This window comes from Macaca fascicularis, chromosome 13, assembly GCF_037993035.2.
Source record: "Macaca fascicularis isolate 582-1 chromosome 13, T2T-MFA8v1.1".
NCBI classification, from domain to species: Eukaryota; Metazoa; Chordata; class Mammalia; order Primates; family Cercopithecidae; genus Macaca; species Macaca fascicularis.
In genome coordinates, this window is record NC_088387.1 from 79,377,850 (window position 1) to 79,405,649 (window position 27,800).

Genomic DNA, 27,800 nt, shown 5'->3' on the forward strand with positions numbered 1-27,800 from the left:
TACGAATATATACACAGGTAAAAATGTTTAAGCTGTGTAACAAACTGTAGGGCACTCTATATATGTTACCATATGTACACCTCAATTTAAAATAAGAAAAAGAATTTTGAGGCTGGGTGTGGTGGCTCACACCTGTTAATCCCTGCACTTTAGGAGGCCAAGGCAGGCGGATCACGAGGTCAGGAGTTTGAGATCAGCCTGGCCAACAGAGTGAAAGTCCATCTCTACTAAAAATACAAAAATTAGCCGGGTGTGGTGGCACGCACCTGCAGTCCCAGCTGCTCAGGAGGCTGAGGCAGGAGACTCGCTTGAACTCGGGAGGCGGAGGTTGCAGCGAGCAGAGACCATGCCATTGCACTCCCGTCTGGGTGACAGAGTGAGACTTTGTCTCCAAAAAAACAGAAAAGAAAAGAAAAGAAATAGTTGGCCAGGTACATTAGCTCAGGCATGTAATCCCAGAGCTTTTGAGAGGCCTTGGGAAGCCAAGGCAGGAGCTCAAGACCAGTCTCAGCATTAATTTTTTAATTTTAAAATTTAATTAATTAAAAAATTTTAATTAGCTGAGCACAGAGTTGAGTGCCTATATTTAAAAAAAAAAAGAAAAAGAAAACTAGGCCAGGTGCAGTAGCTCACGCCTCTAATCCCAGCACTTTGGGAGGCCAAGGCAGGCAGATCATGAAGAGATCAAGACCATCCTGGCCAACATGGTGAAACCACGTGTCTACTAAAAATACAAAAATTAGCTGGGTGTGAAGGCGCGTGCCTGTAGTCCCAGCTACTCGGGAGGCTGAGGCAGGAGAATTGCCTGAAACCAGGAAGTAGAGGTTGCAGTGAGCTGAGATCGGGCCACTGCACTCCAGCCTGGTGACAGAGTGAGACTCCATCTCAAACAAACAAACAAACAACAAAAAAAAAAACAAGCAGAAGAAAACTAAACTAAAAGTCTTCCCTCCAGATTAAATACTTTGCAAAGATACCATGTTTTCAATAGAGATACCAATACACATTGCACGATCCATTCAAATCTAAATTGTAAAAATCATAAGAAACCCAGCACAAGCTGTTCTCTCTGCCAAAAAGCAGTGAAGGTGTTGTCACATTTCATCTCATTCATAACAGATGGAGATGACAAAAAGCAGTATTTTAGGAGGAAGACTGACAAGGAAATCTTGGCAGTGGAATTCTCATCTTTTGTTAAGCAGAACCACACGATGGGTAGATTGGACTATTGTTCAGCAAACATTCACTCCCTACCCCACACCGCCACAGGAGAGTATTCTTCCATTCCACTGAGGTTGGGCTTGGCCATGTGACTTGCTTGGCAAACAGGATGTTAGGATATGTGACATAACCGAGCCTTGACAAGTGTTTGCACATTTGGCCTTGCCCCCTTGTGCTACTGAGTTTTGTCCATGGAGGATGAGAAATACGTGGAGCAGATCTGGACCCAACCTATAGCTTGGCACCTACATCAGAGCCCAGTCTAGCTCAGCAGAATCCCAGACAATCTGCAGATGAGTGTATCAGAAATTAATGCTTGTTGTTATAAGCCACCGAAATTTGGGCAGTGTAATAGATGTGTTTTCCTCTTTGAGAATAAAGAACTTAATTCACCCAGTTGCCAGAAGTGTTGTGAACAAGACAGTCCTCAGCTGCTGATCTTTTTTGGAATTATTTCAATTCAAGAACAATTCATCGTGAAAGCCCACCCACCCTTCCTGGAGCAACCTGCATCCAATAATGCAGGGCTGTAAAGGCCCAGCTTTTCACCCTGATTTGGGATGCCACAAATTAGCTGGAGTCAGCTGAGGCTGAAGTGGACTGTATCCACCTCCTCCCACTAGCCAATCCTGCCTCCTTCCCTCTTATTCCACAAGTGTTGATCCCAACGGTAATCCCTAATAAATTTCCCGCATAAAAACTGCTATCAGAATCTGCTTCCAGAGAACCCAACTGTAAATGTTAAAGAACCAACTTTAATACTGTAAAATGCAGTATTATGACAACAGCTAACTGATACACATATACTATATTCAATACTAACTACAAATGCTCTGCAACTTACGGCTATGTCCCAACAAACTCATCATAGGTTGAAAATATCGTAAGTCAAAAATGCATTTAATACCCTGAAAAACTCATTGTAAAAAACAAAACAAAACAAAACAAAAATTGTTAAGTTGAACATCCTAAGTCAAGGACCATTTGTATTGATTTGTTCAGTTACAATTTCACAAAAACTTCACATATATACCTCCTACAGGAATTACAACATTCAGAATATCACATCTATTTAAAAATTAACGACCACATGGTTTTTTTCCAAGCAGAGGAAGATTATAATAAACTCTCATGAGTAAGTTTTTCATATGCAGGTCTGGTGCAGGGGCCCACACTTGTAATCCCAGCACTTTGGGAGGTCAAGCGGGGGGTGGATCACTTGAGGCAGGAGTTCAAGCCCAGCCTGGCCAACATGGCAAAACACCATTTCTGCTAAAAATACAAAAATTAGTTGGGCATGATGGTGTGTGCCTGTAATCCCAGCTACTTGGGAGGCTGAGGCAGGAGAATCGCTTGAACCCGGGAGGCAGAGGTTGCAGTGAGCTGAGATTGCACCACTGCACTCCAGCCTGGGTGACAGGGCCAAACTCCGTCTCAAAAAAAAAAAAAAAAAAAAAGTTTTTTATATGTAAAAAAGTGTGCCATCCACTTTCAATTTTTGCTTTAATGCATAGATGTAACAAAATCTTCATCCAACAAACTTGCTAAGACTTAGCTGGCATTCACTCAAATCAACCTGACACCCTGAGTCATGTTCTTGTGTGTACCTTTTGATCACTTTTTTTTTTTTTTTTTTTTTTTTTTGGAGATGGAGTCTTGCTCTGTGGCCCAGCTAGAGTTCAGTGGCGCAATCTCAGCCCACTTCAATCTCCACCTCCCAGGCTCAAGAGATTCTCGTGCCTCAGCCTCCTAAGTAGCTGGGATTACAGGCACCCACCACCATACCCGGCTAATTTTTTGTATTTTTAGTGGAGACAGGGTTTCACCATGTTAGCCAGGCTGGTTTCGAACTCATAGCCTCAAGTGATCCACCTGCCTCGGCCTCCCAAAGTTCTAGGATTACAGGCGTGAGCCACCGCACCTGGCCTACTTTTTTTTTTTTTTAAATAGAGAGGAGGACTTACTATGTTGACTCAGGCTGGTCTCAAACTCCTGGCCTCAAGCTTTTAAGTGATCGTCCCACCTCAGCCTCCCATGTACCTGTGATTACAGGTGTACACCAACATACCTGGCTCTTATTATTATCACAAGAAAGCTATAGGCGACAATAGGTCACAGTGACCCCATGTCTCTAGATGTCATTTCCAAACTTACTATGAGCGTAATAAAAAGTTATTGCCACCTGGCTGTGATTCTTGGCACAAACCAGACAAATATATGAAAACAACTGTGTGAAGACACTGGAGAACCAATACAGGCAAGGAGAGGTGACGATCCCTCTGAAAAGTGTAATAGTTGAGCTTCCACACTGACCTTGGCCTTTATCATGAGGATACTATCTAGACTGCTATATGGTGAAATACAGCCAAACAGCAAGTTTCCTTTTTCACTAGTCTGATGTGACAAGAATCAGAACTTGATGTTGCCAGAGTCAGTAAGGCCCAGGGACAAAATACTGGGGAGGATCCTATTCCAGGCCCTAATGGAAATCTCAAGACATGGAAAAAATTGGTAGCACACATGTTCTCTGACCATATTCTCAAAGGCAATTAAAATAGGTGGATGAGCCACACTTCCTTCTAAATTAACTCACAAGTTAAATTAAAAATTACAAGGCAAATTAGCAAATATTTAGAACCAAATGATAATAAAAATACTACATACTAAAAGATATATGCTACAGCCAAGGTGATAACTAGAGGGACATTTACAATCTTATATGTTTATCATGAAAAGTAATGAATTTTAAAAAGGTCTTTAAAGGGCTAGCAAAAGAATATCAGAGTAAACCTAAAGAAAAGCAGAAGAAAATAAGAGTAAAAATAAATAGAATATGTACCATGTTTTTAAATTAACAAAATTAAGTTCCCTTTTAGATAACTAATAAAGAAACATCAGGCAATACAATCAAGAAAAAAAAGGGGATGTGATATGTATAAACGATAACAAGAATAAAAGTCTATTTGTAACTACAAATATAGCAAACTTTTAAAATATTATAAAAATTATGTTAACAAATTTGAAAATTTAGGGGGAAATATATAATCTCCTAGATGGACATAACTGACCAAAATGGACTTAAGTAGAACAAAAATTTATTCTAATTATAAATCAAATTATAAACATAACCCACAATGAAGGACATTCTACAAAATAAGCGGCCTGCGTTCTTCAAAATACCATGGTCGTAAAACACAAAGACTAAAGAGTCGTTCAGGAATGAAGGAGACTACGAAGATACAACAACTAAATGTCATAAGTGATTCACAAGGAGATCTTGGGCCAGAATTTTTTTTTCTTTTGCCATAAAGAACATTACTGGGACAACTAACAAATCCGAATAAAGTCTCTAGATTAGACAATAGTATTGTAACAAGGTTAATTTCCTAAGTCTGATTATTATACTGAACTAATATATGAGAATATCCTTGGTTTTTATTTTTAGGAAATACTCTCCCAAATATTTAGCAGTAGAGGGACATCTATTCTGAAATTTTACTTTCAAACTCTAACACTATATATATATTATTAGTTCTTGAGTTTATGGGAGGCCATTATTTTGTTCTGAGCTCCTGCACTAGGCCCCAGCAGATCAGACTAAAAGGCAGTCACTTGTGCTAAGTGCCAAGATTCACAGCAACCAATCAGAAGGGGCCAGTTTACCTGAGTAGGCATAAGGAAGTCCCCTCTATTTTAAGGAAAGCAACTTTGAAATAACCAATCTGCTTCTTGTTCCCTGTTTCTGCTTTTCTTCAGCCCTTTTCTGTCTATAAAGCCAACCACCTCTGCTAAGCTCATCAGAATGCTCGTTCTACTTTATAGATAGAATACATGAAAGCCAATTAGATGCTTACACTAAATTCTATAATTTGTGTCTTTTGACAATAATAATAATAATAAAGGAAATGTGGTAAAGATGGTAACAACTGGGGAATCTGGATGATGTGAATACAGGAAGTCTTTGCACTATTTTTGTATTATCACAAAATACCAAGTTTTAAGATTATTTTTTCTTTGTGTTTTTTTTTTGAGACGGAGTTTCGCTCTTGTTGCTGGCATGCAATGGCACAATCTCAGCTCACTGCAACCTCTACCTGGGTTCAAGCAATTCTCCTGCCTCAGCCTCCCAAGTCGCTGGGATTACAGGCATGTGCCACCACGCCCAGCTAATTCTTTGTGTTTACCAGAGATGGGGTTTCACCATGTTGGTTTCACCATGTTGGTCAGGCTGGTCTCGAACTCCTGACCTCAGCTGATCTACTTGCCTTGATCTCACGCCTGGATTACAGGCATGAGCCACCATGTCCAGCCATGCCCCACCATGCCCAGCCAGTTTTAGGAAATTATAACCACAAGACTTCCACTAACTCATGCTTGTAAATACAAATCTTTCCACCAATTATCCTAGACAAAGTTGCTAAAACAATTCTCTATTTCTCCCAAGTTCAAATCTACAGTGCTTTCCTGATGTTTCCTATATTCATGTGAAATTTGTAGGAGAAAAAGTAAAGTAAAAGGCTGTATTTACCCCAAAAAAGAAAAAAAACTCATTAAAGCTTAAATTTAAAAGGAAAAGATGGATTTAATAGACCATAACACACACAAACAATTCTCCTAGGATAGTCTGCAGCGTCTCCACACTCATCTGTAATAGATCATCAACAAAAAGACATGTGTGTAATGTAGAATATTATTGCCTTAATGATGTATTTAGCAGGAAGAAAAATTTCATGTTTCCTATTTTTTAATGCAGTGCTAGTCCATTAGTACTAATTCTAATTTTATAGCCTTGGAAACATGAACAGTACCCATCATAAGTTTTTCATGAGTTTTTAAAAGTTATATGGATCCCCATCAATTTTATGTCCATTTTGAAGTCTAGACTTCTAACATAAGTTGATACCTAAAATGCTAATCAAAAGATTTATATTTTCTGGCCGGGCGCAGTGGCTCATGCTTGTAATCCCAGCACTTTCGGAGGCTAACGTGGGCAGATCACTTTGAGGTCAGGAGTTTGAGACCAGCCTGGCAAACATGGTGAACACCCCATCTCTGCTAAAAACACAAAAATTAGCTGGGGGCAGGGGTGCTTGTAATCCCAGATACTCAGGAGGCTGAGGCAGGAGAATCACTTGAACCCAGAAGGCAGAAGTTGCAGTGAGCCAAGAACTAACCACTGCACTCCATTCTGGGTGACAGAGCGAGACTCCCTCCCAAAAAAAAAAAAAGGAAAAAAGTCTGTATTTTCTGCTGTGGCTTCTAAACTATCCTCAATTCCCAGTACCCACAGGCCCTAAATGAAACAAGACTCACAAACAAACAGAATGAAGTACATGATTGATGACTGATGGCTAGCATTTTTATAAAGCGTTAATATCTGAAGAATAATAATACTGTTAAGTCAACTTTCCCTCATCCAAAAAATAAACCATTTTTTCTAAGTTATTCTTGATGGTAAAATTTTTATTGAAAAAAATTATAGCTTGTTTTAAGGGGAAGGTTATATGAAAGATTATGTTAACAGCCTTCGTTCACCACTTTTACAGTGACTTCTTGTAATAATTATATGAAATGGTATGGTTGGTTAATCATAGCCTAATGACCATATTCAAACTTGATAATCTACTAAAATAATAAATACGGCATGATAAAATACCTATCAGACAATCAATAAAGCTATAAAATCAGAAGTAAATGAGGTTCAACAAAGACTGTGGGTGAAAAAGACAAAAGCATCATTGTCATCTTCTCAACAATAACAACTAATATTTATTGAGCTCTAACACCGTGCCAGATACTGCTCTGAACACTTTACAAGTAATTATCTCAATTCATCCTCAAGTTGATGTCACCTGGGAACTCAGTCAGAGGCAGCCTTTTTCCGAGGCTGGAAGGTCACAGGGGTCTTATTCAGGACCCTGAGGCACTGCCTGCTTTCACTCCCAGTAAGGGCAGGGCCTCTATGCGGCCTCAAGAGCCAGAAGGGCCCAATGTTTGCAAACATTACCTAAAATGAAGGTACATAAACTGCTGAATCAATCAGTCAGTTGTCTTCCAGCCAACCTGGGCAGCTAATGTTGTAGAGAGCTCTAAGTCCTCCACAGAATCCAGGGCCCCCCAAAAAAGAGCCCCAGAAGATCCCCAACTGCCTCTACTTTGAGGAGTCACTGCAGTTCCATTGAGTGCTGAATCCTTGGTTACACCTATCAGCAACTCATAGAGTGTGGCTGCACTCCCTCTTCCTGCCCATCCATAACCCTCCTGAAGCAGAGCAAGTAGGTTTTATTATTACTACCACTGCTGACGAGGAAACTCAGACAAAGGTAGGTTAAGTAACTTGCACAGGGCTGCATGGATTATTCATGAGCTACAGATTGAGGGGGGAAAAGAAAGAATCACAAAAATGTCTCAATTTGTACACCCTTGTTCATAGCAGGGTTATTCACAACAGCCAAAAGATAGAGGCAACTCAAGTGTCCACTGATAAAGTAACATAATGTGGTATATACACACAATGGATTATTACTTAGCATTAATAGCTGGGAGTGGTAGCACATGCCTGTAGTTCTAGCTATTAATACTTGGTAGGCTGAAGTAGGAAGATCACTTGAGCCCAGGAGTTTGAGGCTGCAATAAGCTATGATCACGCCACTGCATTCCAGGCTGAGTAACAGAGCAAGACTCTCTCTCCCTCTCTCTCTCTCTCCATATCTCCACACACACACACACACACACACACACACACACACACACACACACAAATTTTTGAATGATGAAAATTCTGACACATGGTACAACATTAATGAACCTTGAAGACATGCTAAGTGAAAATAAGCCAGTAACGAAAAACTTATACAAGATACTGAGAGCAGTAAAATTCATAGAGACAGAAAGTAGAAGGGTAGTAGCTAGGGGGCAGAGAGGATGGAGAGTTAAGAGTTTAATGGGGATGAGGTTTCTATTTGGGAAAATGAAAAAGTTCTAGAGATGTATGGTGATAATAGTTACCAACAATGTGAATCTACGTAATGCCAGAGTGAATCTACTTAATACATTTAAAAACGATGAAATTGAGTTTTGAAATTGTGGTAAAATACATATAACACAAAATTTAAGTGCATCACAGCTAGGCATGGTGGCACACACCTATAATCCTAGCTACTCTTCAGGAGGCTGATGCAAGACGATTGCTTGATCCCAGAAGTTCAAATCTAGCCTGGGCAACATAGCATGACCCCATCTCTTAAAAAGAGTGAGGGGTGTGTGGCAGTATGCATGGTATGCTTAAAACTTTCTACAGTTCATAGTGTTCAGACTGTGTGTGTACAGCTCTGGATATAATAAAATTAGAATTCTAATACACAAATATACATCACTCTTAGTGATGAGACACTCTCTATAAAACATTAAAATGCTTAAACAAAGGAACAGAAAACAACATATTGCAATGACCTATTTCAATAAGAACCTATGTCCCAGAGAAAGAAGCTACTTTACTCATTCTCAAACATTTAGTGAACACCTGACATACATATCAGGCACTATGCTTGGTGCTGGAAATTCAATGGTGAGGAAAAACAGATGCAGTAACCACACTAAGGGATATAACAAGCTGGTATGTAGGGAATGGGAAGGAGAGAAAGAGACACAAAATAATCACAAAAATGAGTTTTTAATTGTAGACCTGGCTCTCTACATAAGCACATCACAAAGCAACCTGCCCTAAACTGATGGATTAGCCAAGATTTGGAGTTAACTATGTGGGGATATGAGAGCATCAGGGAAAGGGACCTGAACATGCGAGTCCTGTGGCAAGACACAAAACCAAAGGAAGGACACAGCCTGGCTGGAGTCCAGAGGATGGAGGACTGTGTGGGCAAAGGGGCTATAGACAGAGGCCAGGCAAAACTCAATAGTTTTGTTGACTATAGTAACAGTAACGATCTAAGTTTTTACCCTACATGCAATTAAAAGCCACTAAAAGGGTATAAGGTAGGAGACAGCAAAATAAAATAACAGTTACACTTTGTTTTGTTTTGTTGTTTTGAGATGGAGTCTCGCTGTCGCCCAGGCTGGAGTGCAATGGCGCGATCTTGGCTCACTGCAACCTCCCCCTCCCGGGTTCAAGCAATTCTGCCTCAGCCTCCCGAGTAGCTGGCACTACAGGCGCCCGCCACCACACCCGGCTAATTTTTTGTATTTTTAGTAGAGACGGGGTTTCACCATGTTAACCAGGATGGTCTCGATCTCCTGATCTCGTGATCCGCCCGCCTCGGCCTCCCAAAGTGCTGGGATTACAGGTGTGAGCCACCGTGCCCGGCCAATAGTTACACTTTTAAAAGATCAGATATAACACGGAAATCAGAGGTGTTCCAGGACGCAATTTCCTCCCTCCTAAATCAACACAGCTTGGCCTTTCTCAGAACCAGACAGACCTGGCATCAGGCAACCTAAATTTCTAGTCCTGATTCTGTCACCAATTAAATGTGAGTCTTTATACAATTTATTGTTTTGTCCCTTGGGCTCATCACCTGTAAAACAGTCTTCCCTAGAAGGTGTATCAAGCTCCAAACTAACTCAAAAACTTCTTTTTTCTTTTATTCTTACCCCTCCTCCCCCAAATTATTTAGTCTTCAAAATCCAGGCGAAAGTGATGAACCAGTACCTCCACTCTGCCAGGTCTAAGGCTTCGTTCCAGTAATAGCTCCCACACAATGCTCGTGACATTCTGCTCTTCAAGCTAGGGGGGTGCAGACCTTGCTCTGGCCAACACCACCAAACAGGGAGTCAGAGACTGGAACTTCTATCGACTAACTCACTGCCACTTACTAATCAATTCAGGATTTCCTTGGTTCTAAGAAATTTTGTTCCCATGGGGGTGACGGTGGAAGGGATCAATGTAAGTACTGTAAACCTACTTTTTCTTTTTGAGAGGAGTCTTGCTCTGTCGCCCAGGCTAGAGTGCAGGGGCACAATCTCGAATCACTGCAACCTCCACCTCCCTGGTTCAAGCGATTCTCCTGCCTTAGCCTCCCGAGTAGCTGGGACTACAGGCACGTGCCACCACATCCAGCTAACTTTTGTATTTTTATAGAGATGGGGTTTCACCGTGTTGACCAGGCTGGTCTCAAACTCCTGACCTCCGCTGACCCACCTACCTCGGCCTCCCAAAGTGCTGGGATTACAGGTGTGAGCCACCATGCCTGGCCCGATATTCTTCTTTGTATACCGTATAAAATACATCTCATATTTTAACAAAACGAGTGAAATCTATAAAGCCCCATGGCTTTAATGTTTTTAACAATTATGAATCTTATATATTTTAGATTAGCAGTGTTTGAAATTCACAGTTCAACTATATTCATAACAAATTTCAAAATGAGGAAGTGAGAATTACTGATGTGCAAGCAGTTTAATTACCTGCTCCCAATACATTATTGGTGATTTGACAAGCAGCATAAATTGTTTTGGATAAATCGATGTCAGATTAGGAATGTTGATAGCCTATCGAAGTCCTCAGAAGAAAAGTCACAAAGAAAATCACTTAGGAAGGGCTATCAGGTTTCAGCAGTTCCACAACCCTGCCCTCTCTGCAGGCCTCTGAAGGAGGCCTTCAGACCATGGTTTAATCACCTAATAGAAAAAGGTGCTAAAGCGATCAGAATACGACCATAATTAGTCGGGAGTGGTGGCAGGCACCTGTAATCTCAGCTACTGGCTGAGGCAGGAGAAACACTTGAACCCAGGAAGCAGAGGTTGCAGTGAGCCAAGATCATGCCACTGCACTCCACTCCAGCCTGGGCAACAGAGCAAAACTCTGTCTCCAAAAAAAAAAAGGTCGGGGTGGGGACCAGGACCATAAATACTCAAAGGAAAGATTTTGACTCCCCAAATTCAACTGAATGATGAATCCATTTTCATTTAACGGTACAAAACAACCTATGAACCTTTCAAATTTTTTTTTTGGGAAACAATCTGCAAAGCTCATTATCAACATACTAATAATTAATTTTTAACCATACTACTCATTTTTATAAATGCCTCAGGATCTTAGAGTCTAAGTAAAGCTGAACCTAGAGCAGTATGAGGAGGAAACCACGGTATTTAAACGTTGCAAACAAAAGAACACATCTTCAGTGCCACCTTAAAGAAAGACAATAATGACACTTAAATCCAAGTCATTCTAACAAAAATGAGGTGAAAGGGTGGATAGAAGAGGTAATCTGATAGAGGAGAGATAACCACTCAGGAGGAATCAAGTGCAGATCCAAACCCTCTCTCGGAAACCAGCTACACAAACATGACAAAACACCACGTCCTCAGCCTCTGAGCCTAATTCTGCTTTAGAAAATAATTACAGTCATAAATAACTAGAAAGAATATACGTGATACAAAAGTAACGAGACCTCAAAATTACTAAGCTTCAGAATGGAAACAAAACAGGAGAGATAAAAAATATTGAAGGGTATGAAGGTAACTTCCTAGAAGGAGCATAAGAGGCAAGTATTGCAGAAAATACACATAAAATGATTACTTATGAAACACAGTCTTACTCTGTTGCCCAGATTGGGATGATCATAGCTCACTGCAGCCTCAAGCTCCCTTCTGGGCTCAAGGGATCCCTCCACCTCAGCCTCATGAATAGTTGGAACTACAAGCAGTCACCACCATGCCTGGCTAATTTGTTTTGTTTTGTTTTGTAGAGACAGAGTCTAGTCATGTTGCCTAGGCCTGTCTCGAACGCCTGGACTCAAGTGATCATCCCGCCTCAGCCTCCCAGAGTATTGAGATTACAGGTATAAGCCAGTGTACTTGGCCATAAAATGATGTTTAAACGAATTAAGGTACATAGGTAGAATCCTCTTTAAAATGCTTTTTTAAAATATCACCTTCACTGACAACAAATCTCAAACCTCTAAAACTGCCCTCTCCCAAAAGAAATTCACCTGCTGTCCTGCACACTCACCAGCAGTGGGAAGCAGAGAGCTGCTGCAGCTGTGAGCCAAGAGCCCACACAGGCCCTCTGTACCTCAGGCAAGTCAGCCCACCTGCCATGAGAACTCTCCACCATCTCAGGAACAAGCTTTCCCACTGGCACTCAAGCAGGGACCACATCCCCAGTTATAATCTGAGAAGCAGTACCTCATAAGAATAGTGTTAAACTACAAGGGACTGGTTACATAAATAATAGTTTACCTATATAAGATCATGCAACATTAGTAAAAAACTGCTTACAATGATTTTTAAAAAGGTATTTATATCCGGCCCGGCACAGTGGCTCACACCCATAATCCCAGCTCTCTGGGAGGCCAAGGTGGGCGGATCACAAGGTCAGGAATTCTAGACCAGCCTGACCAACATGGTGAAACCCCATCTCTACTAAAAATACAAAAATTAGCCAGGCGTGGTGACGTGCGCCTGTAATCCCAGCTACTTGGGAGGCTGAGGCAGGAGAATCACTTGAACCCGGGAAGCGGAGGTTGCAGTGAGCTGAGATCTCACTACTGCACTCCAGCCTGAGCAACAGGGTGAGATTCTGTCTCCAAAAAAAAAGGATTTATATCATATAGTTAGGGAAAATATGGGGGCGGTGGAGGTCATTTAAAACAGAGTTAAAAAGAAAGTTCACATAAGACTTAATTATCAAAATGTACTAAAATGTGGTGCTTGCACAAGGAAAAATAGATCAACAAAACAAAAGAGAATAGATTAAAAGTCTATAAACAGGCCTAAGTGTATCTAGGAACTTGAAATATGATAAAGGGGCATTACAAATCATGAAGAAACAAATTCAATAAATGGTATTGGGACAATTAATTTAATATATGGGAAAAATTAGATCCCTACCTCACTCTATTCACAAAATTAAACTCGATATAGATTTACAGTCCTAAATATGAAGAAAACTTTAAACCCATTAGAAAAAACAGGACACAAGAAATATATAAATGCATATATATAAATGTAATTCTAGTTATAGTCTAAAAACTCACATACATGCTCACAAAGGGATATGTGTGAAATTTTCAACATAGCATTATGAGTAACACAGCAAAAGAAAAATGTTTTGAAAGCACTCCAGATGTTCACTGGTAACAGAATACATAAATAATGTTGTGTAGTATTATATGAAAGAATATTAGAAATAATACAAAGCAGTTAAAATGAATAAACTGTGTTTATATTTATTAACATCGCTAGATCTCAATAATGGGCAAATGGCAAGTGTTACACAATAAATTTAAGCATAAGCAAAAGAATATTTATGTTGTTTTGGATAAATACACAATAGAACTATAAAAACACAGACTACATACATAGCAGATCTGTTATAGTGGCTGGCTCTTGAATGGAGGCAGAGGTAAAGGGAAGTAGGACTCAGAAGGGAATATTAGATCCCAGAACTTTGGGAGGCCGAGGCGGGCGGATCACGAGGTCAGGAGATGGAGACCATCCTGGCTAACATGGTGAAACCCCGTCTCTACTAAAAAATACAAAAAACTAGCCGGGTGAGGTGGCGGGCGCCTGTGGTCCCATCTACTCGGGAGGCTGAGGCAGGAGAATGGCGTAAACCCAGGAGGCGGAGCTTGCAGTGAGCCGAGATCTGGCCACTGCACTCCAGCCTGGGCGACAGAGCAAGACTCTGTCTCAAAAAAAAAAAAAAAAAAGAAGGGAATATTAGAGACTTCAACATTAACTATAATGGTTGAAGAAAAGTTTTTTAATCTGAAGAACTAAAATATTAACATTTGCTTTAGGTGGCCTTATGTGGAGTTTTATTACATTATCCTCTATATTATTCTATAATTTGCTATTATGATGTATAATGCATAAAAAAGGGCTTAAAGAAAACAAAACAGTAAGAACATTCTACTCTGGGTAATGAAAACAAAGCTTTTTTTGGCTGCTGCTGTACTATTTTTCAATTTTTCATAACAGATATACATTAATTTTTAAATTGAGCAAAAATCACTTTCACCAGGAAAAACATATACAGGTAGTGATTAGATTCCACATAGTTCTGGTTCACATAAATATCTAGTTTTTTTTGTTTTTTTGTGTTTTTTTTTGAGACAGGGTTTCACTCTGTCACCCAGGCTAGAGGGCAAGTGGCATGAGCATGATCTCAGCTCACTGCAACCTCTCCCCTCCAGGCTCAAGCAATCTCCCCAACTCAGCCTCCCAAGTAGCTGGGACGACAGGTGCATGCCACCACACCCAGCTAATTTTTGTATTTTTTTGTAGAGATGGGGGTTTCACTATGTTGCCCACCCTGGTATCAAACTCCTGAGCTCAAGCAATCCAGCAGCCTCAGCCTTCCAAATTGAAGTATCCGATTTTTAAAGTTCTTGCAAACATGATATCTGCACTCTTGCTTCTCTGATAAAATATTCTTAAAGCTCTAAACAACTAAAATACAAACCCATTTTGGAGATCCTAAAATTTGGGGTAAAATATAAATGTCCCAATGGAGAAAACAAAACTTTCTTCTATAAACGATTCTAGTCTTTGAGAAAGGAAAAGGCAAGGGGTTCCACAGCTTTAGTCACAATCTATAATTGTACAGAAGTACACAGAATGCGTAAGAAGCAAGGCTAGGAGCAGTGGCTCACACCAGTAATCTCAGCACTTTGGGACATCAAGGCAGAGGACTGCTTGAAGCCAGGAGGAGTTCAAGACCAGCCAGGGCAACAACCTAGTAAGACCCTGTCTTTATTTTTTAAAAATAGATTAAATTTTTTAAAAAAGAAAGCATAAAAAACAAATCTGATGTGCATTCCTCTATGAGTTCTTATATCATCAAAATAAATATTTTATGAAAAGCATTTCAAATTGGCATTATAATGAGAAAGTTAAAAACCTAAATTGTATTCCGTTTCATTAGAAAACAATATTGAAATTTTTGTTATATGTAATGAATACTGGTCAAATAACCTCACCAAAGCTCAGTTTTCTCATCTGTAAAATGAGCATCCTACCAAGCCTATCACAAGGGGTAATAGGAAATCAAATACAATAAGTAACTTCAATCAGCAAAAAACTCACAGGTCCACTTTTTTGGAGTGCAGAGAAAGCAGTAAGTGCCAGGTCCTATGCCTAGCCATGGCTGCCATTAGTGGTAAAATTAAACTGAATATAGGAAGCTTCATTTGATCACCAAAAGAAAAAAGTAAATAGATTTAAAAGATAGCAACTATAATATAATAAAATTATATAAGAAAATAGCCCCTCTGGCCGGGCGTGGTGGCTCACGCCTGTAATCCCAGCACTTTGGAAGGCTGAGGCAGGCAGATCACAAGGTCAGAAGTTTGAGCCCAGCCTGGCCAACATGGTGAAACCCCATCTCTACTAAAAATACAAAAATTAGCTGGGTGTGGTGGCACGTGCCTGTAATCCCAGCTACTAGGGAGGCTGAGGCACGAGAATCACTTGAACCCAGGAGGCAGAGGTTGCAGTGAGCTGAGATTGTGCCACTGCACTCCAGCCTGGCAAAAGAACAAGACTCCATCTCCAAATATAGAAAGAAAGGAAAACAAAAAAAACCAGCCCCTCTTTCTAATGAACAGACACAAAAAACTCTCAATGCACAGACGAGTGTTATCAGAACCCAGTTAACCAAGTAACCAAGCCAAATAAACCTAGCAGTCAGGAAGGCTAAGAGCCCAAAAGCTCCCGGTCTACAGGATTGCCACAATGGCTTTAAAATTAAACAAGTAACAGAAGGATAAATACCCACAAAATTTCAAACCATGTCTTACCAAGGTGATGTCTCGGGAAGCTGCAGCAGCACTCATATGCAAACTAGGCTGCCTCACAGAACTGCTGCAATCCAGGGCTCTAGCGAATGTCCCAACAGCACTGAATAAACCACAAACACAATAAGGAAGAATTAAGTATCTAGTTTTTTTTTTCTTTTAATGTTTTAAAAAACACATTTGGATCATGAATAAAAAACCATAAAAGAAAAAGCAAAAACAAGTTTCTGAATGTTTGAGATTCAAACATCAAATAAAAAGAATTTTCACTCTATAAGATATTATAATTGACAAGCCAATTTACTATAAATAGGTCATTATCATGAAATCAAGAAAAAATAGCCTGTGCAGGGGGGGGGAAGAAGGAAAGGGAAGCTCTATTATAAAATGTCATGGAGTAAAACATTTGGTATTCAAATTGGCTCAAAAAATAGAAAGTCAGCTGCAGAGTTTGACTATTACAGCAAAGCAAGTTTTGACCATTTTTTAGCCCAAATTGTGAAACTCAGTAACATTTTTTTCCCCAATATATCACTAACTGTAGCAACCCTTTCCTGTGAGGGTTCAACATGAAACATATTTCTACTAATAACTCATTTAAAAAGAAATTGCCATAATGCTGATTTTAATGATTTAGAAGTCCTTCCAATATGTAAGAAACCTTAACTTTAAGACATACAGCATAAAATGAAGACTCACTACTTTTCCTGCCTGTGTTTTAAACATGTTTGCTATGGAAGAGATTTTTTATTTTTATTATTTTTATTTTTTGAGACAGGGTCTCACTCTGTCACCCAGGCTAGAGTGCAGTAGTGTGATCATAGCTCACTGTAGCCTCAACTTCCTGGGCTCAAACAATCTTCCCACCTCAGCCTCCCAAGTAGCTGGAACTACAGGCATGCACCACCATGCCCAACTTTTTTTTTTTTTTTTGGCTAATTAAAAAAATTTTTTTGTAGTCAAGGCCTCCCTATGTTGGCCAGGCTGGTCTCAAACTCCTGGGCTCAAGTGATCCTCCTGTCTTGGCCTCCCAAAGTTTTGGGATTATAGGCATGAGCCATTGTGGTTGACCCCAAGGAAGATATTTTATAAATATTTTAACTAAAACACAACATTCATGTTGAAAAGTACACAATGTACAGATAGTTACTGTAAAGTGAACACATGCATGCCACCAACATACAGTTCAAGAAAGAACATGACCACAAACCAGAGGCTCCTTAAGCTCCTCTCCACAGGGAACCACCACCCTGGATTGTAGCACCACAGATTAGTTTTGCTCAAACAGAATCACACAGCTGGACTTTATGTCCAGCTTCTTTCGATTAAAACTATGTTTGTGGATTCATCCATGTTGCTAGCTACAGCTGTATTCACTCATTTTCCCTGCTATGCAACATTCTGTTGTATGATGTCTCATCCCCACCTCCACTCTACTGCTGACAGACATTCTGTGTTGTTTCCAGTTTGGGGTTACTATGAATAGCGCCATAAATCCATTTGTATACGTGATCTTTTGGTGCAAAGGTGTATGCATTTCTGCTGCATAGATATTTAGGAGTGAAACTTAAGAGATATGTGTGTTAGATGACAGCAAACAATATTCCAAAGGACCTGTACCAACGTACACCCCCACCAGCAGGATACGAGAGTATTGGTTCTAAATCTTGATCAATGCTTAGCACTGTCAGTCTTTCAAATCTGAACCATTCTGGGTTGGCAGTGGTACTTGACTGTGGTCTTAATTTGTATTTAGAAGATCTTTTTTTTTTTTTCTTTTGACACAAAGTCTTGCTCTGTTGCCCAGGGTGGAGTGCAATGGTGCTATCTCGGCTCACTGCAACCTCTGCCTCGCAGGTTCAAGCGATTCTCCCACCTCCATCTCCCAAGTAGCTGGGATTACAGGCACCCACCATCATGCCCAGCTAATTTTTTTTCTATTTTTGTGGAGATGAGGTTTCACCATGTTGGCCAGGCTAGTCTTGAACTCCTGACCTAAGGTGATCCACCTGCCTTGGCCTCCCAAAGTAGTGAGATTACAGGCGGCATGAGCCACTGTGCCCAGCCTTTTTTTTTTTTTTTTTTTTTTTTTAAAGAGAAGAGGTCTTACTATATTGCCCAGGTCGGTCTCAAACTCCTGGACTCAAACAATCCTCCTGCCTTGGCCTCCCGAAGTGCTGGGGTTACATGCATGAGCCACCATTCCCAGCCTAGAAGATTATTTTTTAAAACAAATATTGAAAACAAAAACATACTAGGAACCAACTCCTTAGTGTCCTTCATGCTGGCTTTGGGGGGAAACATATGGCCCTTGGCAATCAGAAAAATGAAAAAACAGAATACAAATCAAATTTGAAAACAGCAATGTCTCCTAACCAATCCCCAATCTAGACAGCCTGTCTGGAGACTCTAGACCAGTATTGTGTACTCTACAAGGGGCCACAAGATTGGCCCCCTTCGCAATGCACATCAAGTGTCTCCATCCAATCGCTTAGTAGTTAGGTGGTGGGCTCTGGACTCCAAATGCCTGGCCACCAATAAAAAGTGTGACCGTCCATGGTGACTGGCTCTATGAACAGTGAAGTCTAAGGATGAGCCAAGACTATTTTTCCCTCTGTATTGTGAAATAAGTTCAAAACAAAATCAGACAATAACATAATGAAGACCCTTGCATCCACTGTCCAGATCTAACTCTTATTAATATTTTGCCATATTTCTTCATTCTTTTAAAAAATAATTATAAATTTGTTAGAGTTCCCTATATATACTCCCAGATCAAATATATATAATATATATATACCCATTTAATGTATTTAAAAATCCACTAATAAAGCATTGTTTTGTACACAGCAAACATTTTATAAATAATTACTCTGTATGCACATAAATGATCACATGGTATATACCCTCATCATTATTTGTGATGTTTACCGCTTTGCTACATATAGCTTTAATTCATTCAATTGCCATAAAGTAATATTTCACTATATAAGTATACCTCAGTTCATTCACCAATTGCTTGGTAATGTACTTTTACTGTTATCATTTTTAAAATAAAAACAAAATTCTGTCCCATTCATTCTCTTAAGAAAAGGGAAAGAAGGAAGGAAGCAAGCCAGCCAGGCAGCCAGGCTGAAAGCTCTCAAGGGAAAGCGCTATGCTTAGCAACAGACCCTACTCACACATGGATGCGGTGAGCGAATTCCAGGTGCACATTCTTATTGATACCTGAATAATCCATGTCCAGAGTAAAGCCATGTCAAGTAAAAAGGATGACTCTTTTCATTAAGGATATGGGACTTCAGGTATTTTCTTCAGGTATAAAGAATCTTTTTATACTTTTCTGTTTTCTTAATCAGTAAAAATTAATACAACTATTTTCACTTAAAACAGAAACTAATAAATTTAGGAAGCAGTATAATTAAGCTTTCTTACATAACTAAAAAATAATTCAATCAGTGGGGGGAAACCAGAATACAAAGAAATAAAAATACATATACCTATAAATTCTTTTATATAAAGAAATTTCTTGACTTGATAATGCCATACTTGTACTCACCGTGCTACAACTAAAAACTGGTCAATCTGTCGATCCGTAAGTGGGCTATTTGGATCCCAAACTTTAACTTCCAATTTTGACTGTTCCCTCTCATCTGATTCTCCTGTCCAAAAATAAATAAAACGGAGTCTTGTTACTGACAAGGCGCACTGTCTCATACCACTGATGACAACGGTCACCACAGCATTAGAAATGTTTACATGTAAGGTAAGTGCCCATAGTTTTGGCACATTCTTTCAGACGCAGATGTACAACACCTCATTAAAGTGAACACTGACGATAATAACACCAAACCAACCGAATGGTATCTTCATTTAGTCCTTAACGTCTGTTTCTGGAGTACCTGTATGCGAGAGGCAGTAAGCGCCATGCTAAGAGACATAAAGATGAAAAAGCAACAGGCTGGGTGCGGTGGCTTGCACCTGTAATCGCGGCTCTTTGGGAGGCCGAGGCGGCCAGATCACCTGAGGCCAGAAGTTTGAAACAAGCCTGGTCAATATGGAGAAATCCTGTATCTACTAAAAATATAAAAACTAGCTGGGAGTGGTAGCAGGTGCCTGTAATCCCAGCTACTCGGGAGGTTGAGGCACAAGAATCGCTTGAACCCGGAAGGCAGAGGTTGCAGTGAGCTGAGACTGCGCCACTGTACTCCAGCCTGGGCGACAGAGTAAGACTCTGTCTCCAAAAAAAAAAGGAAAAAAGAAAGAAAGAAAGCATCACTTCCACAAGATGCTTAAGCTATGCATAAATACCTGTGATATAAACCAAATAAATAGCATAAGAGTGACATATTAATAGTTAATAGCATAAGAATCTGAAGAATAGAGAAATCATTTCAAGCTAGGTAAGAAACAATGTCATGAAGGAGATGGCATTTCACCTAAGAACTAAAGGGTATGAATGCACCAGCAGGGGAAGATTTTTTAAAAAAGAAATGAGAACATGAACAAAGTCATGGGGCATTAAAATGTCACAGAAAAGTAGTTCATAATGTCTGGAGTACTTTATGGAATGAGAGAAGATAGCTAAGAGAAGTGGGTTATGAACACATTACTGGAGATCCTACATAGATGTTTTTTGAAGAGATTTTATATTAGAAGCCCTTGATTTTTCTGGTAAGGGAGTGACAAGAGCAGAACCAAACTTCCACTTTCAAAGCACAATTTCCTCTGCAGAGATACCTGATAAAGACAGAGAGACATATCAGCCTCCTTCAAGAGTTCCCTCACAAGTAGTGAGGGGTTTTGGTTATGAGACTGGTAATAGAGCACAAAGAGAGGAGATTTGGGAATATCAGTGACAGACTGGATGTAGAGTGCAGATTTCAAGTTTTGTGAGCTGTACTCATAGCGTTGGCAATAGCAGAAAGAAGGAGGCTGGGCATGGTGGCTCACACCTATAATCCCAGCACTTTGGGAAGCTGGGGAGGGAGGATTACTTGAGCCCAAAAGTTCAAGACCAACCTTAGCAACACAGTGAGACCCCATCTCTACAAAAAATAAATAAAATTAGCCATGCGTCGTGGCACACGCCTATAGTCCTAGCTACTTAGGAAGCTAAGGTGGAAAGGCTGCTTCAGCCCAGGAGGTCAAAGCTGTAGTGAGCCATAATCACACCACTGCATTCCAGCCTGGGTGTCTCAAAACAAAACAAAACAAAACAAAAAAAGATACATAAACAGGAGGTTAGGGCCAAGAGAAGACTGACAATAATGCCGAATGCTTTGCTTTAGAATATCTCACAAACAGATAACTATTGAACAAGAGTCAATGTTAGGACAAATGATTGTAATGAAAAGTAGACTTGGGAGCCAATGGAATTTTTATTTATAGCTATGGATTCTTACTAGAATAAGAGCTCTTTAATGATAGCGACTGCTTTTGCCTTTGTTTTGCTTTTAATCACTGCATCTATAACATTAGGCCTTGCAGCGGCTAACATAATACTCTGAAGCCAAACATTCCCCAGTGACTGACAAACTCAGGCTATGGGCCACCTAGTATAGGAGCAAGCAGATATCAATGGAAAGGACAGGACAGAAGCAGGCGTTCCATCTGCAGCCTCTTAAGTCAGGCCACTGCTGTTAGGTTGAAGACCTGCCCATTTGTCTCTGGTCAAAAGGCAGGTAACCAGAGAGCCAACTGCCAACCCCAATATAAAATGACATAAACAGAGCAGAGCAGAGCTAGTACTAGGTCAAAAACATCTAAGGTTTGAAAGGACTTCATTCTTTGTTTTGTTTACAATTCTTAGCATGCTAAGACAAGACACTCAACATTAGGGTCATTTTCAAAGACCAGTTAAAGATCAAAAAGTTGCAGGCCGGGCACAGTGGCTCACGCCTGTAATCCCAGCACTTTGGGAGGCCGAGGCGGGAGGATCACGAGGTCAGGAGATCGAGACCACCCTGGCTAACACGGTGAAACCCCGTCTCTACTAAAAATACAAAAAATTAGCCGGGTGTGGTGGCGGGCGCCTGTAGTCCCCAGCTACTCGGGAGGCTGAGGCAGGAGAATGGCGTGAACCCAGGAGGCGGAGCTTGCAGTGAGCCGAGATTGCACCTCTGCACTCCAGTCTGGGTGACAGAGCGAGACTTCCGTCCCCCGTCCCAAAAAAAAAAAAAAAAAAAATCAAAAAGTTGCAAGCCACATGAAACTTGAGAATGGAGAATGACACAATTAACCTGCCCATGTCTTTTAAAAAATAATTTAAATAAGGATAGATAGTAGTGGTAAAACATTTGACATCTACATCTTAAATAACACACAAGAAATGATGTTGCTATTCAGTTTTAAGCCCCTTCTGTTGTATACTCCCGAACGTAAGACTAAAATTGATGTTTATTTTTCAAATTCAAGTCAGTCAAATTGATAAATTTTAATTCCACCCATACAGTCTGCAGCATACAGCAAAAGTAAGACTTAGAAGAATTCTAAATAAATTCACTGTAAACAATAAAACTCTCTTGAAAGCATTTATACTAACACCAAAAACATAAAACCATGGGCTGAGAAAAAAAATAGCAAGAAGAACAAAAAATAAATACAGAAATTCTCTATATCAAACGATCATTTCAAACTAAGAGGAGATTCCCATTTTGAATAGACCAAATAATTACATTCATATCAGTTTGATCACTTCTTCACATGGAAAAAACTTTTTAAAAGCTCTTGAATTAACTTATTTAGAATTTTATAATTAAATTTTTTTCAGCTATGCTAGCAGCAGCCTTTGGAATGGCCCTGGTTACAATGGAATGAGCCAAAAACTGAACTAAGATTAATTCCATGTTAATGCTCATTCCAGTCTTTATAATAATCTCCCCTTCCTCCTCCACGTATGATAATCTGGGCAATTCCAATCTGCTCACGTGTCATATCATCAAAAAACACAGACCATGACGATCTCCCCTAACCTCTAAATTCCTACAACTGTATTTCCCAACTAAATGTGTGATTGTATACAGCTTCCTATTTTTGCTTCATTTAATTTTGAAGAAATGTAGACCCAGCAACTATTTTAAATGTTAGCCCTAACCTTCCAGTTATATTTTTAAATCTCTAGAAAATACTGACAAAGTACTTCTTAAGAATTTTGAGGCCGGGCGCGGTGGCTCACGCCTGTAATCCCAGCACTTTGGGAGGCCGAGGTGGGCAGATCACAAGGTCAGGAGATCGAGACCATCCTGGCTAACATGGTGAAACCCCGTTTCTACTAAAAAATACGAAAAACTAGCCGGGCGAGGTGGCGGGCGCCTGTAGTCCCAGCTACTCCGAAGGCTGAGGCAGAAGAATGGCATGAACCCGGGAAGCAGAGCTTGCCGTGAGCCGAGATCGCGCCACGGTACTCCAGCCTGTGCGACAGAGTGAGACTCCATCTCAAAAAAAAAAAAAGAATTTTGAGCACAGAGTGTTGTTCAAATACTCTGAAGAACTAAGGATTCCGAAAGGTCCTTTCCTAGGCAATTTGAAACATTCTTTGTTCCAAATACAGTGCGTTTTCTTTGCACCAGCCATCAGAGTACTGTGCTTTTTATATGTAATTCAGAAACACTCAAGGATGTCTTTTATCACCATTTTTGCTCAATCTTGTTCTGAAAGTTCTGGGCAACATATTAAGTTATGAATCAAAAGAATAAGTTACTATAACTTTTAAAAATTATAACTTTTAAAAATTATATTGACAATAAATTGTTAAAACATTCATTTTGACAATAAAAATATAAAACACTGAGAAATAAAATTGGAGATTTTATATAAAGAAATTTCAAAATTTTCAAAAGAAGATGAGATGATTGAGTAAATAAAAAAGCAAGGCCAGGGTGCAGTGGCTCACATCTGTAATCCCAGCACTTTGGGAGGCCAAGGTAGGAGGACCATTTGAGGCCAGGAGTTTAAGAGCACACTGGTCAATATAGGGAGTCCCAGTTTCTACTTCTAAAATAAAAATCAAGAAGTGAGGTGAAACCAGAATATTTCACCTCAAAATATACTTCTTCGGCATATTTCTAGATGGCTATTCTGAGATCAATAAACACAACAAGAGTAGCCAGCCCTGAAAGGCTGCCTTTTATGGGGGGAGATCTGCATACGTAGAGGAAATCTACATTAGTGAAGTAAACCGCAAATGCAAACAGGATTTCTCTGAGGCCCCTTTAAATGAATCTAAGACAGACTAACTTACAGGAAAAAGAGACCAAAGGTCTGACATAGACACTTCACCCCAAGCTACACCTTTCTGAGAGCAGCTTGGAGATTACCTCGGAGGTTCATCTACATAACAAGGCAGCCATGCAGCCTTTGCTAGCCCTGCTCTCCCGTAACCTGTGTCACTACCTCCCCTCACTCTATTCTGTTTTTTTTTTCTTCTTGTTGCCCACACTGGAGTGCAATGCTGCGATCTCGGCTCACTGCAACCTCCACCTCTCGGGTTCAAGCCACTCTCCTGCCTCAGTCTCCCGAAGTAGCTGGGATTACAGGTGCCCACCACCACGACCAGCTAAATTTTTTGTATTTTCAGTTGAGACAGGGTTTCACCATGTTGGCCAGGCTGGTCTTGAACTCCTGACCTCGGGTGATCCACCTGCCTCAGCCTCCCAAAGTGCTGGGATTACAGGAGTGAGCCACCGCGCCCCGGCCCCTTTTTTTTTTTTTTTTTTTTTTTTTTTTTTTTTTTTTGAGACAAGGTCTCGCTCTGTCACCCAGGCTGGAGTACAGTGGCACACAACCACAGCTCACTGCAGTCTCCACCACCTGGGCTTATGCGATTCTCCAGCCTCAGCCTTCTGAAGTAGCTAGGGCTACAGGCGTGCACCACCACGCCCAGCTAATTTTTTGTACTTTTAGTAGAGACGGGGTTTCACCATGTTGGTCAGGCTAGTCTTGAATTCCTGACCTCAAGTGATCTGCCAGCCTCAGCCTTTCAATTCCAAAGTGCTGGGATTACAAGCGTGAGCCACCATGCCCAGCACCAATTCCCTATTCTTTTGGTAACCTCAGGATGGCGGTATTAAAAACTTACGTCATCTGGCTCTTCTTTGAGTCTCATAGTGTTTATATTTAAGTGTTATGATAGAAGAGTCAAAAAGTTAAAAAAAAAAATAAACTTTCAGTAAGCTAAAGTTAATTTATTACTGAAGATAATTTTTAAATAAAATTAGTATAGCCTAAGTGTACATTGTTTATAAAGTCTACAGTAATGTCCTAGTCCTTCACATCCACGTGCCACTCACTCACTGACTCACCCAAAGCAACTTCCAGTGCTCCAAGCTCCATTCACGGGAAGTACCCTACACAGTGGGTGCACCACTTATTATCTTTTTACTGTATTTTTACAATGCCTCTTCTATACTTAGCTATATTTAGACACATAATACTTACTATTGTGTAATAATTCCCTACAGTATTCAGTATAGTAACATGCTGTACAGGTTTGTAGCCTGGGAGCAATAGGCTATACCATATAGCCTGGGTGTTTAGTAAGCTGTACCAATCTAGGTTTGTGGAAGTGCGCTCTATGATGTTGGCACAGCAATGAAATTGCCTAATGACACATTTATCAGAATGTATTGCTGTCATTAGGTGATGCACGGCCATAAAAGAATTTAGTTTTGGAAGCAGATATAAAATGTTTTGAATATCCACAAATGAAATAGTTCTAAAATAAGGGAAAGGATTAACTCATCTGGATAAGATTATAATATATGGCAACAGTAATCAAAATAATACTGTACGTACTACCATAAAAACAAACACAATCAAACGTACAGAAATAGACCAGACCACATAGTCATTTATATTTGAAAATTTACGTAGTATTATAATTATGTAAATATTAACTAACATTTATTGAATGGTTACTATATCCCTATAAATTTTTCATACCTGGCCTCTCCCCACTAAGTGCCCCTTCCTACCTCCACCCCCCCTACCAGACGTGACAACTAAAATGTCTACGTATTGTTTAATTCTCCTGAGGACAAAATTGCCCTATGGCTGAAAATTGCTGTTTTATATGACGGCAATCAATACCTGCTTAAACAATTCTTACAGGTCAGTATTTCTAAGTTGACAACTATCCACTACGTTGTTAAGACGTTCATATTCTGCAAAACTACCAATTGAAGGTAATAGCGTTTATGAAAAAATAGGATAAAACTCTCAAAACCTAAGAAAGTTAGTGACCAGAGCATTCCAAAAAAACTAACAATCATAATAAAACAATTAAATCTCTATTGCCATTTGCACCAAGCATAAAGGTCCACTTGATCTTTTATCTCCTTAAACCCTGGATTCATGCTTCTTCCACTGAGCTGTAGGTCCCTTTTTATAGCTTCAAATAAATTAAAAATTGAATCTAGAATGCAATTTTTCCCCCAAACACTGGAGGAAATATCTTCAGAGTCTCTTTATCTGTAACTCAAAGCTTCCCCATATAGTTTTAACATAGTGGAAAGTGCCTCAGATTTTCAGGCCACAAAAATCAGCCACTGCTTAAATCAAAGGAAGGCACTTTTGTAAAAATTTCCACTTGCTCTTTCTTAAACTCTCCTTATCTGTGAAAACACTTGTTTCCCTTATTGCTGGGGAAAGTCACATATGAACTGACACATTTTTACTCTATACTAACATTTTCCTATTTGCCAACAGAATATGAGTTAATACAAGTTTTAAGTGCATACAATGTAACAAAAGATACACTAATTTAATTCTTTAACACACTGGAGTATGACTGGTATAACAGCTTTTTTTTTTTTTTTTTGGAGAGGGAGTCTGTCTCTGTCACCCATGCTGGAGTGCAGTGGCGCGATATCAGCTCACTGCAACCTCTGCTCACTGCAACCTCCGCCTTCTGGGTTCAAGCAATTCTCCTGCCTCAGCCTACCAAGTAGCTGAGATTACAGGCACCCGCCACCACACTCGGCTAAATTTTGTATTTTTTAGTAGAGATGGGGTTTCACCAAGGTGGGTCAAGCTGGTCTCAAACTCCTAACCTCAAATGATCTGCCCGCCTCAGCCTCCCAAAGTGCTGGGATTACAGGCGTGAGCCACCGCACCCAGCAGGTAACAGCTATTAAATGAGTATTACTAGAGGCCAGGGGAGAGGACTGTAACAGCTGGGCATGTGCTAACTGCATGACAAGAATTACCTCATTTGCTCATCACAATGATAGAATGTACTACCTACGCTATCATTCCCTGTTTAAAGAGAAACGGGAACTTGGAGGGGTTAATCATTTCCCCAAGGTTACTCAATTAAAACACAGTATAGTCAGGATTTACCCAAACTTGTGAACCTAGAGTCATTTTCATTTAATAATTTAATGTTGTTATAACATACTTTAACAGTTGAAATTTAAATTTAATATGTAAAACAAATTTTTTCTTAAAACTCCAATGTTATAATACATTTAAATAATGACTCAAAACTTCTCATCTCTTTTATGGAAAATTTTCTAGGTGATTTATTCAAACTCAGTGAAAGACGTAAAAGCTAAAAGACGCCTTTACTTTCATTTGTAAACTTCATACTCTTCTTTTCAGATCTCTAGAGTTTGTTAGGTGATGGGTAGCCATAAATGAATTTAAAAATCGAAAAGCCACAAAAAGATTTATTCCCTAGCAAGGCTAATGCCACAACAATCTCTTAGTATCCATCAAGACATGTTCACAAAGAAAGCAAGCCTGTAACATATCCTGGCAGAGTGCTGCTGCTGCCACCTACCCAAGATATTAATTCCAGTTCTACATTCCATGCCAATGCAA

At 39.9% G+C, this 27,800-nt stretch overlaps 1 protein-coding gene across 17 annotated transcripts in view; it reads right to left on the reverse strand.

Annotated features, from left to right (window-relative positions):
• The window catches only part of MTA3 (metastasis associated 1 family member 3), a 267,789-nt gene that overhangs the window by 79,488 nt on the left and 160,501 nt on the right, over window positions 1-27,800 (reverse strand). For all 17 annotated transcript variants that reach the window (XR_012422441.1, XM_074011901.1, XM_074011898.1 and 14 more), the window contains 2 exons: window positions 19,537-19,639; window positions 15,981-16,080 (listed from right to left, as the gene is read on the reverse strand). Coding sequence is in view for 16 of the 17 variants with exons in the window: in XM_074011901.1 (XP_073868002.1) it covers window positions 15,981-16,080; window positions 19,537-19,639 (203 nt within the window). In the remaining variant the exon portion in view is untranslated. The remainder of the gene's footprint in view (window positions 1-15,980; window positions 16,081-19,536; window positions 19,640-27,800) is intronic.